Source organism: Microcaecilia unicolor, chromosome 4 (assembly GCF_901765095.1).
Source record: "Microcaecilia unicolor chromosome 4, aMicUni1.1, whole genome shotgun sequence".
In the NCBI taxonomy this organism is placed as follows: Eukaryota; Metazoa; Chordata; class Amphibia; order Gymnophiona; family Siphonopidae; genus Microcaecilia; species Microcaecilia unicolor.
The window spans coordinates 235,689,689-235,702,299 of NC_044034.1; the positions used below are offsets into that span (position 1 = coordinate 235,689,689).

At 41.8% G+C, this 12,611-nt stretch overlaps 1 protein-coding gene across 1 annotated transcript in view; it reads left to right on the forward strand.

The window, feature by feature from the left end:
- The window catches only part of NALCN (sodium leak channel, non-selective), a 690,956-nt gene that overhangs the window by 270,196 nt on the left and 408,149 nt on the right, over positions 1–12,611 (forward strand). Inside the window, 1 exon segment of the mRNA XM_030201343.1 lies at positions 4,537–4,611. Within this exon segment, the coding sequence (XP_030057203.1) occupies positions 4,537–4,611 (75 nt within the window).

Consider the following 12,611-nt stretch of genomic DNA (forward strand, 5'->3'; position numbering starts at 1 on the left):
TTATGCGTGCAATAAAATCATAAAGAAGGGTTTTACATATATAAGTCTTGCTGAAAATTGAATCTGCAACCTTGCCGGTTACTGACTGGAGGTTTGTGACTGAGCCACAGAGGCTAGTTAGCAATACCTCCAATTCCAGGAAAATTGACTATGAGTGGCAGAAAGGGCATCAACCTATTCTTGCACCATAAATAAAAACATCATCAAACTTGTTTAATAGGAGGGAAAAGGCCATAGGCATAGCCACCAATGTTTCTCAACAAAATTGTGGCTTATAGACATCAACAGTGAAAAATCCTTCAACAAATTGTAAAATTGCATTTAAATATATTTTTAAAATTAGTAACTTGCAAATACCTGTCTCAAGCTTATTCCCATTTATATAGCTGCACTTAGCCCCTCAGCTACATAGTAAGATCTTTCATTGTACTGTAGGAAAAGCTTATCTATGTTACTTGAATGATCTAATGCTTGTCTATTAGGTGTTTCATTGGCATTATGCTGATATTGAGGGGCATTTTCAAAAGGACATCCAAGTCAGAATGGGGCCGTTCACATCAGAATGTCTCAAACGAACATCAGTCTCACATGTGTAACACCTCCTTACAGGGAGCTCCTGGATCCGGGGCCCAACCTAGCTGGAGCCTCCCAAAGGCAGTCTCCATCGGTCCCCTACTCACTTGGTGCTTGTTGCCTCCACCTGAGGAAGAAAAGTGTTTACAGATGGATTTAACTTCTTCTCCCCCCCCCCCAGGAAAAATCCAAAAGACTTCTGTGAACAGGGCTGGCTTATAAATTAAACAGGTTTTATTGAACTGTTTACATAGACTTCTTATTTACACTGTCTTATGCATCTAAGAAAAAAGGATTTCTTAGCACATCAATTCAGTTACCATAAACAAACACCAATGAATTTCAACAGTCTTGATACTTATACTTAACCCAGTACTTGTGCACTTAAACCAACAGCATTGGTCTATAACTCAAATCTTTAGAACCAATGATTTATAGTCTTTCTCACCTTTCATGCCCTTTCAGTCTTGCTTGCCAAGGTAGTAGCTGTAAGCTCCTCCCAGTTTCTTAGCTAGGTCAATGTCTGGGCATGGCTGTGTCACCTAGGTCCCTCCTCTCCTTTCCTAGCAAGTCCACCCCCTTACAGGCCCCTCAGATCTCACCCCTCCACTGGAGACTTCTTGGACTGAGGCTGCTGTGCTGAACTTCCAGGCTGTCTATGCTTGGCCCTGCTGTGGCTGCCTGGAAGCTTGTTGTAGCGCCGGTGTATACCTGGAGGTAATGAAGTAGTGCCGCGCACTACCCAGTTACCGCCAGGTTAGAGCAGGAACCCTTATCGCCACCTCAGTGGGTGGCAGTAAGTGCTCCTCCTCCCCCACCCCGAAATAGCCGTGAGGCTATTTTTCCAAAAAGAAAGACCTACCTTTTACCTGCTGTGGTAAAACAGGGCCTAAGTGTGTGTGCTTCCAAAGTGCTGCAGATCTATTGTCGAAAGACTCACATATTATCAAAAGACTTGACATGGCCATGTTGCGACTGACGTACCTCCGTCAGGAGCCTTGTATGATATAAAAAAGATGTAAATAAATATGAATATGCAAATAAATATGGATATCTAACAAATACAAGATAAAAACGCAGTACATCAATAAGGTACTATAAGAAAACAAGTTTAAAACATGATGAATTAATGAATTAAGTAAGATTCATTTGGATTCCAGGGTTCTGTTCTTTCCTGGTTCTCCTCCTACCTCTTGCTTCGCACCTTTAGTGTACACTCTGGTGGACCCTCTTCCATTTCTAGCCCTCTACCAATCGGTGTGCCTCAAGGTTCTGTTCTCGGTCCTCTCCTGTTCTCCATCTACACTTCTTCCCTTGGCTCTCTGATATCATCACATGGCTTTCAATACCATCTCTATGCTGATGACTCCCAAATCTACCTCTCTACCCCCGAAATCTCAACCAGCATCCAGACTAAAGTTTCAGCCTGCCTATCTGATATTGCTGCCTGGATGTCTCAACGTCATCTGAAACTTAACATGGCCAAAACCGAGCTTCTCATCTTTCCCCCTAAACCTACCTCTCCTCTCCCCCTTTTCTCTATTTCTGTGGATGACACTATCATTCTCCCTGTCTTATCAGCTCGTAACCTTGGGGTCATCTTTGACTCCTCTCTCTCTCCTTCTCTGCTCACATTCAGCAGATTGCCAAAACCTGTTGTTTCTTTCTCTATAACATCAGCAAAATCCATCCTTCATCTCTGAGCACTCTACCAGAACTCTTATCCACACTCTTATCACCTCTCATCTTGATTATTGTAACCTGCTTCTCACTGGCCTACCTCTTAGCCATCTCTTCAATCAGTCCAAAACTCTGCTGCGCGACTCATTTTCCACCAAAGTCGCTATGCTCACATTAGCCCTCTCCTTAAGTCATTTCACTGGCTCCCTATCCGTTTCCGCATTCAGTTCAAACTTCTCTTATTGACCTATAAGTGCATTCACTCTGCCGCTCCCCAGTACCTCTCCATATTTTGACAAACACAGTACTAAGGGGATCTTTTACTAAGCTGCAGTACCATTTTTAGCTCTCAGTAGAAATCAACTGGCGGTAAACCCCCGAGATGCTCATAGGAATACAATGGGCATCTCGGTGTTTAGCGCCAGCTGATTTCTACCGTGAGCTAAAAACACTACCGCAGCTTAGTAAAAGACCCCCTAAAATTGTTGCAATGAAGTAGGATATTATCAGGCTTATTTTCGAAAGAGAAGGACACCCATCGTTCGACACAAATCACAAGATGGGCATCCTTCTCACAGGGTCGCCCAAATCGGCATATTCGAAAGCCGATTTTGGGCGTCCTCAACTGCTTACCGTTGCGGGGATGACCAAAGTTCACGGGGGCATGTTGGAAGCATAACGAAGGCGGGACTGAGGTGTACTTAACACATGGGCATCCTCGGCCGATAATGGAAAAAAGAAGGGTGTCCCTGACAAACACTTGGACAACTTTACTTGTTCCTTTTTTTTTTTACGACCAAGCCACAAAAATATGCCCTAAATGACCCAGGCCCATCTCCCCCCCTACCTGTTACACTTGGGTTGGTAAATGTGAGCCCTCCAAAACCCACCAGAAACCCACTGTACCCACGTCTAGGTGCCCCCCTTCATCCCTAAGGGCTATGGTGTACAGTTGTGGGGAGTGGGTTTTGGGGGGGGGGGGGGGGGTTGGGGGGCTCAGCACACAAGGTAAGGGAACTATGCACCTGGGAGCTTTTTCTGAAGTCCACTGCAGTGCCCCCTAGGGTGCCTGGTTGGTGTCCTTTCATGTGAGGGGGACCAGTGCACCATGAATGCTGGCTCCTCCCATGACCAAATGGCCTGGATTTGGTCGTTTCTGAGATGGGCATCCTCGGTTTCCATTATCACCGAAAATCAGGGACAACCATCTCTAAGGTCGACCTAAATGTTGAGATTTGGGAGTCCCTGACCGTATAATCGAAACGAAAGATGGACACCCATTTTGTTTCGATAATACGGGTTTCCCCGCCCCTTCGCGGGGACGTCCTGCGAGGACGTCCTCAGGAAAACATGGGCGCCCCGTTTGATTATGCCGCTCTATGTAATTCACATCTATAGTAAACTGACAGTCACAATGAATAAATTGCTGCTGCCGAATACAGCATGCCGTGCTGTACAATAGAGAAATATTGAATATCTAGTGTGAGAGTGGATAGATGGCTGTATGTAGCCAGTATACAGGCTCACTGTTACTGAATCATGCTTAGGTGTCCTGGTGGCACTTTCACAGGTAAGTGTACACTTAGCATTTAATTGTTAGTATTTTAGACACGGGCACATGTAAGGAGTATGTAAATGTGTATGCATAGATTATAGAATTTCCCTTTTTACCCACAAAAGCACTATTCTGTAATGGCTTTTCTTACATATATCGAGCATAAATGAAAGGAGGTATATACATGGGTAGAGCATGGGTGGGACATAGGCAGAGCTCCCAGTTACACACATAACTTATGGGGTCTTCTGCTAAGGTGCACTCACTAAAATTGTAGGTGCGCTAAATGTTAGAGGTGCCAATGCATTCCTATGGGCATCTCTAACATTTAGCGTGCCCACAATTTTAGCGCACGCTGAAAATGTGAGTGCGCCTTAGTAAAAGATCCCCTAGGTTATGTTATGCATGTCAATGTTCCATTTAGGCACTCACAGTTACAGCAGCTCTATAGCTGCTCTAAGTGCAGATATGTAAGTTTTAGGTGTATCAATGCCAGGTTATGCTAGTATTCTATAATGGAACCTGGGTGCCAAGGTGCCAATATAGAATTGGTTCCTACCACATGGCCTTGGGGCATTTAAATTAAATCGACCAGTTGAGGAATTGCCCCATTATTGTACACTGTTTATAAATAACCCTGTATGTGATTTTAGAATAGCACTAGATCTGCCAAATGCAAGTAACTTTAAAATACACATTTTTAAAATGATGTTTCATTTATTTTACAGATTTTATTAAGTCTCTTTGTGGCTGTTATTTTGGACAATTTGGAACTTGATGAAGATTTAAAGAAACTTAAACAGGTATGTAGAAACACTCACACTAAACCAGTATAATAACATTTATTCCTACTTCAGACTGAAAAAAATAGTTTTGCCCTTATATTCAGCAATATATTTATAGTGCTGATTGCTCCATAAGTTTCAGTGTTCCAGGGCCGTTTTAATGGCCGAAAGCACTGAAAGTCTGCTTCACCAGCTCACCTGTTCTAGTGGCAGTAGCTTGTTGCTTCCCTCTACTGGTCTGATCAAACTCACTACTATATACCTGCATTGGGGCCAATTTGAAGCAGGAAGTGGCTTGTTTACTGTTTCAAAACAGCCCTAGTGCAGGCAGCTAGTAGGAGCATTAGAAAAGCAGAGCAATGGAGGAAAACAACAAATGCCTGCTGCTGGGTTCAGCATTTTCAGAGGATTGAAACTAGAACTAGAGCATGGATTAATGAGACAAAGTCAACATGGATTTAGTGAAGGGAAATCTTGCCTCACCGATCTACTACATTTCTTTGAAGGGGTGAACAAACATGTGGATAAAGGTGAGTCGGTTGATATTGTGTATCTGGATTTTCAGAAGGCGTTTGACAAAGTACCTCATGAAAGACTCCAGAGGAAATTGGAGAGTCATGGGATAGGAGTTAGTGTTCTATTGTGGATTAAAAACTGGTTAAAAGATAGAAAACAGAGAGTAGGGTTAAATGGTCAGTATTCTCAATGGAGAAGGGTAGTTAGTGGGGTTCCCCAGGGGTCTGTGCTGGGATCGCTGCTTTTTAACATATTTATAAATGACCTAGATATGGGAGTAACTAGTGAGGTAATTACATTTGCTGATGACACAAAGTTATTATAGTCGTTAAATTGTGGGAGGACTGTGAAAAATTACAAGAGGACCTTACGAGACTGGGAGACTGGGCGTTTAAATGGCAGATGACGTTTAATGTGAGCAAGTGCAAAGTGATGCATGTGGGAAAGAGGAACCTCAATTATAGCTATGTCATGCAAGGTTCCACGTTAGTCACAGACCAAGAAAGAGATCTAGGTGTCGTCGTTGATGTAACGTTGAAACCTTCTGCTCAGTGTGCTGCTGTGGCTAAGAAAGCAAATAGAATGTTAGGTATTATTAGGAAAGGAATGGAAAACAAAAATGAGGATGTTATAATGCCTTTGTATCCCTCCATGGTGTGACCGCACCTTGAATATTGTGTTAAATTCTGGTCGCCGCATCTCAGAAAAGATATAGTAGAATTAGAAAAGGGTGCAGAGAAGGGTGACGAAAATGATAAAGGAGATGGAACGACTTCCCTATGAGGAAAGGCTAAAGCAGCTAGGGCTCTTTAGCTTGGAGAAAAGGCGGCTGAGGGGAGATATGATAGAGTTGAACGGGTAGATGTGAAGCGTCTGTTTACGCTTTCCAAAAATACTAGGACTAGGGGGCATGCGATGAAGCTACAATGTAGTAAATTTAAAACGAATCAGAGAAAATATTTTTTCACTCATCGTGTAATTAAACTCTGGAATTTGTTGCCAGAGAATGTGGTAAAGGCGATTAGCTTAGCGGAGTTTTAAAAAGGTTTGGACGGCTTCCTAAAGGAAAAGTCCATAGACCATTATTAAATGGACTTGGGGAAAATCCACTATTTCTGGAATAAGCAGTATAAAATGTTTTGTACTTGTTTGGGATCTTGCCAGGTATATGTGACCTGCATTGGCCACTGTTTGAAACAGGATGCTGGGCTTGATGGACCTTTGGTCTTTCCCAGTATGGCAATACTTACGTACTTATGTGGGAGAGGGGGCTGGGACTGCAAATGATGCTAAGTTTGGATTTGTGGCTGGGGCTGGCAGGGGACTGATGCTGAGGTTGGGACTGGGGCTTGGGTTGGGGATGGCTGGGGTCTAATGCTAATGCCAGGGTATGTGGAATATGTTCTCAGTCTATCAGATTTACTGCTAACACTCATCGTGTACATGCATCATGCCAAAGAAAGCTTCCCTCTGGAGTTCATAAGATGCTACATGTATATGCAACTTATCCAGGTGTGCTTAAAAATTCCTTTTAATCAGGTACCCAAAACAAAGAAGTATTTCTGTATTCTTCTGCCACATTTTTGTGATCTCAGACTCCATTTTGTGGTACTTGAAAATGTTTTCTCTGTCTACACAATTCACAGAGGGGCCCTTTTACTAAGGCGTGTCGAATAATGGCCTGCGCTGGTGTAGGCGCATGTATTGAACGCGTGCAGGACAATTTTTCAGTGCCCTTTCAAAAAAGGCCTTTTTTTGGCCGAAAAAGGGCGTGCAGCAAAATAAAAATCTGTGCACGTCCATTTTGGGCCTGAGACTGTACCGCAACCCATTGGCTTAGCTGTTAGGTCTCACAAGTTAACCGGGCTGTAATCATCAGCGCGCATACTTCCAATTACCGCCCATTGGTGCCACATGGCAGAAAATAGAAATTATTTTCTGCTACATGTTTTGGATGTACGTCAAAATTAGAATTACCACCCGGGGCATGCGGTAGCCGGGCAGTAGTTCTAATTTACACACCTTAGTAAAAGAGCCCTAGAATAATTGCTTGAGATGACACCTCTATGATCAGTGGTGTTCTTGTATGTTTTCTCTTTCACCACTATATACTACTTAACATTTCTAAAGCGCTACTAGGGTTACGCAGCGCTGTACAGTTTAACAGAGAAGGACAGTCCCTGCTCAAGGAGCTTACAATCTAAAGGGCAAGTGTACAGTCAGTCAAATAGGGCAGTCAAATTGGGGCAGTCTAGATTTCCTGAATAGAGGCATAAAGGTTAGGTGCCGAAGGCGACATTAAAGAGATGTGCTTTGAGCAAAGATTTGAAGATGGGCAGGGAGGGGGCTTGGCGAATGGGCTCAGGAAGTTTATTCCAAGTATAGGGTGAGGCGAGGCAGAAAGGGCGGAGCCTGGAGTTGGCGGTGGTGGAGAAGGGTATTGAGAGGAGGGATTTGTCCTGTGAGCGGAGGTTTCGGGTGGGAACGTAAGGGGAGATGAGGGTAGAGAGGTAATGAGGGGCTGTGGACTGAGTGCATTTGTAGTTTAGAAGGAGAAGCTTGAACTGTATGCGGTACCTGATCGGAAGCCAGTGAAGTGACTTGAGGAGAGGGGTGATATGAGCATATCGGTCCAGGCGGAATATAAGACGTGCAGCAGAGTTACGCACGGATTGAAGGGGGGATAGATGGTTAAGTGGGAGCCAGTGAGGAGTAGGTTGCAGTAGTCAAGGCGAGAGGTAATGAGAGAGTGGACGAGAGTTCGGGTGGTGTGCTCAGAGAGGAAAGGGCGAATTTTGCTGATGTTAAAGAGAAAGAAGCGACAGGTCTTGGTTATCTGCTGGATATGTGCAGAGAAGGAGAGGGAGGAGTCGAAGATGACTCTGAGTTTGCGGGCCGATGAGACGGGGAGGATGAGGGTGTTATTGACTGAAAGGAAGAGGAGAAGTGGTTTTGGGTGGAAAGACGATAAGCTCGGCCTTGCCCATGTTCAGTTTCTTTTCAACCAACTTTTTATTTAATGGAATGGGGATGTCCACTGTGGCTGTAACCTCTTCATTCTCCATAATTCTCTTAGGGTCATGATCCCAGTGCTTTTCCAGTACAGTGATGTTATTTAACTTTTTAATGGATGACACAGGACAACTAGTGTATTTCTGTACAGAAACTTTCTGCCATCAAAGCTTCACAGCCAGTTACAACATGAGTGACCATTTCCAACTCTTTAATCTACAGATTTCTGTTGCACCAGTTTTTTCTATGCTTTTTGTTAACTGTCTCTTCTGTAATCCACTGTCCTAGGCTGTAACTATCAATTACTCATCCTTAAGTTTTAATTCATCCCTCCTTAATCATTCATATGCTCGATTTTGATTAACAAAATGGTTCCTGGAGTAATACTTTGTATTCCCACTGTGTTTATCCATTTTCCACTTTGTGTTCCTCATTTACTGACACAATTCCTTGAAGAGTTTTTTCTCATCCTTTGCAAATTTTGATGCTTCCTTTCCTTTTGGTACCAGTGGATCCTCACTTATTCCTTCTACTTGTCAGATCACTTGTCCAAGTTTAATAATGGAAATGGATTCTGTACATTTATTTTCATATTTCAATATCTTTTGTGAATTTGGATTTTATGACACCATTAAATAAGCCTGGAGGCCTATGATAGTAGCTTATTAGGTGTGAAGGGGCATTTTCGATATGACATCTAAATCCAAGTTTGGATGTTTTGCTGAAAACGTCCAAAAATCAAGTGGCGAGCATAGTGAATTTCGAACCAGAAAAACATCTTTTTGTTTCGAAAATGGCCATTTCCTGGATGTTTTGTAGATATTATGTGCTCAGTACATTCTTATTTTGTGACTATTTTTGAAAACAAAAGTCCAAGAGAAATATGCACAAAAAAAAGCTAGTGGGACGTATGTGGGGGGGGGAGGGGGGACCAGCATTTTTAGTAGACTGCCCACACAGATATCCCAGCTGACCAATGGGACACCCTAGAGGGCAATGCAGTGGACTTCATATAAAAGGTCCTGTAGGGATCTTAGAGGTACTTATATCAGAACATTACAAGATAGCAATACTCTGGATTTGTGTCTAGGGTGTGTACCTCTGAAGCCCACTACTAAGCTAACCGTGCTGGAAATGAACAATGCCATAGGTGGAATCTATATATATATATATAGTTATTTATTAGGTAGAAAAATATATATAAATAGTTGGGAAGCAATGTGCCAAGCAAAATACAAAAATAACTTGCTATAAAATTAGATTATCACCAATATATATTATATTCTGATTATCCTAATGCACTAACTAAAAGAGTGATTACACAACCCAGTACAATCATGAATTCCTAATGATTGTTATAAGAACTTATCACACGTCTTATGCAAATACAGTTATCAGCTGAATACACAGACCAAAAGTCCTGCCGTAAACCTAACTTTTCCCGACTATAGGTAATAAATCCTGATATCTCACCTTGCCGTCTATGACAGACTACCAATGGTAGAGAAGCAGATTTTTGCTCTGACTCGAGCTGAAGTCTCAGCGAGTCTCAGTTCAGAGATAAGTCCCAGGGTATATCTGAATGTAGATTACACAGTCTTAGATAAGGCCTGAGGTTGTAGCTGAGCAGATACTGTGAGTTTGTTACGAGGCACACAGTTCACTGGTGTTAGGAAAATCAGTCTCTGGCTCTTCCGAGTGTTCTGTTCACCTGCACATCTTCCGGTGTGTCTCCTCTCTGGGCTTCTTCCAACTTCTGAACTTCCTTCAGTCCAAACCTTTGGTATCCAAGTGTCAGATGATACCTGTGGACCAATCAAATACGATTACCTAATGTCCAGCCAGCTGCATGGTCAAGGGCAGAGCCCTGCCTGGCTATACTCCTCAAATGTTCCCAGGAGATAACGACTAGTTTGCACCAAAGTATATGTCCTTGGATGAAGTAATCTTGAAATGCTTGGCAGTAATTGGTCTTGGCAAGAAAGCTGGATTCTGATAGTTACAGATGTATTCAAGGCACAGCCTGTAGAATCCATATTGTTATAAGAATGGTTCAGGCTTGTATAGGCCCAGACCAGCAAAGGTAAGATCTCAGGTAAATACCCCTACAGTCCCAGATACACATCTCACCGTTACCGCCTTATATTGTATGGTGAGCCCTCCAAAACTCACCAAACCCCCCAAAAAGTCTATCTTCCGCTCCGTGACGCTTTTTGGACATTTTTCTATTTCAAAAATGAGCCTTCTAATCTAGTTATTATTAGGTAAGGGATGGTAAATAATACCAAAAATACTATAATGCCTCTGTATTGCTCCATGGTGCAACCTCACCTTGAGTACTGCGTTCAGTTCTATCGCTGTATCTCAAAAAAAGATATAGTGGAATTAGAAAAGGTTCAAAGAAGAGTGACCAAAATGGTAAAAAGGATGGAAGTCCTCTCATATGAGGAAAGGTTAAAGAGGTTAGGACTCTTAAGCTTGGAAAAGAGATAGATGAAGGGAGATATGATTGAGGTCTACAGAATCCTGAGAGGTGTAGAATGGGTAAAAGTGAATCGATTTTTCACTCTTTCAAAAATACAAAGACCAGAGGACACTCGATTAAATTACATGGAAATACTTTTAAAACAAATAGGAGGAAATATTTTTTCACTCAGTTATGCTCTGGAACTCTTTGCTGGAGGATGTGGTAATTACGGTTAGTGAATCTAGGTTTAAAAAAGATTTGGAGGAAAAGTCCATAGTCCATAGTCTGTTTTTGAAATGAACATGGGGGAAGCCACTGCTTGCCCCAGGATTGATAGCATGGAATGTTGTTACTATATGGGTTTCTGCCAGGTATTTGTGACCTGGATCGGCCACTGTTGGAAGGAAGATACTGGGCTACACAGATCATTGACCTGACCCAATATGGCTATTCTTATGTAGTTCTATGAAATCCATTCCTCTTTTGACTAGGGGAATGTACATTCTTGGCATACACTGATACTTATAAATGAACTCCTGAGCATAGAGTTTTCTCATTCATACATCCAGTTTTTCAATGTATTAAGCTAGTCTACACTTACAAAGTTGTATGAAAGTGCATGGATTGCCAGTTGATTATCTCATTATGTCAATGCACTCTTCAGTATCAGTTTTTATCCCCTTTAATATTCTTCACTAATCTTTTCTCTTAGTGACATATGCTTGATTATCTCTACTTCCTCTGACTGTTGAGTTCCTTTATCTCATTTGGCAGTTTTTCTAACCGACAGTGTTCATGATGGAGGTTCTATCTGATGTACTAGCAACTTTCTCAGATTTACCATCATTGAAAAGAAAAGATACAGATTGTGGAACTACATAGTATATTTTCACCTGTTTTGTCTGTATTCTCAAGAGCATTATAATTCTGGGCCCCTGAGGCAGGCATTGTCACGCCGAAACAAGGCCCGTGTTGGGTCATTAAGAATAAAGGACTCTTATTTGTCACAGTCTTGAAGGCTCAGTTGTGCTTTTTTCTTTGGCTGCTAGTATTTTGGTACTTTTGAACCCTCTCTTGTGTCACCTCTGAATTACTGCTGTCTCTAAAGGTAAGGCTAAACCCAGAACCCAAAGAATTAGTAAGAGTATTCAATTAATTATATGCCAAGCAACAGAAGTAGCAACAGGGACTCTACCTGAAATATGCCTTACTTTGAATCTTGTGCACTGTGCATACTATCTTAAAACTAAAATTTCTGATATTTCTGATATTTGATTGTTTACCACTAGTTTTGGTGGCTTTTCTACTTACTTTAAAAGTTATTTTGAACTAGTCATCCTGCCTCGCCCCCACCTTTTCTCTAAAGCAGTCACCTGTTCTAGGAGACAGTTTTATTGCAAAGCAGAGGTGTGGTAAGGGGTTGTTGTTTTTTTAGTTCAAATAGTTTACTGAAATTTTCAATAAAATAAAACCATTAATAATAGTCATGAATAACAACATTATAATGATACAAAGGTATACAATAAGAACTAAGAACTAAGTGGAGAAAACTGGAACAAAGGAAATTATGCATACATCCTCAATTAAGCAGAAGATAAAAATAAATCTATTGGCATCCAAAGTGATTAAATTTGACTTTTTTTAGTAAGGTGTTTTAATACAGCTTAGGAGATTGGCTTCACAGCTAACATGTTGTATACGTTTGGTTGTTTAGGCCTCACACCCTGCCCCTCAGACCACTCACCCCAAGGGTGACACTTCCTATAGAATTATATAGAGGGGCATTTTCGATATGACGTCTAAGTCTGAATTCAGAACAGGAAAGTAGGTCATTTTCAACAAAGAAAAGTCTATCTTTCCCTTTTGAAAATACTGTTTGGAAAAACGTTTTAAGATTTGGACGTTTTATTTTTTGGTCCATTTTCAAACAAAAAACGTCCAAATGCAAAACATCCAAAATAAAGGAGGAGTGGCTTAATCATTAGTGCAGCAGGCTTTGATCTTGGCAATATGGATTCAGTTC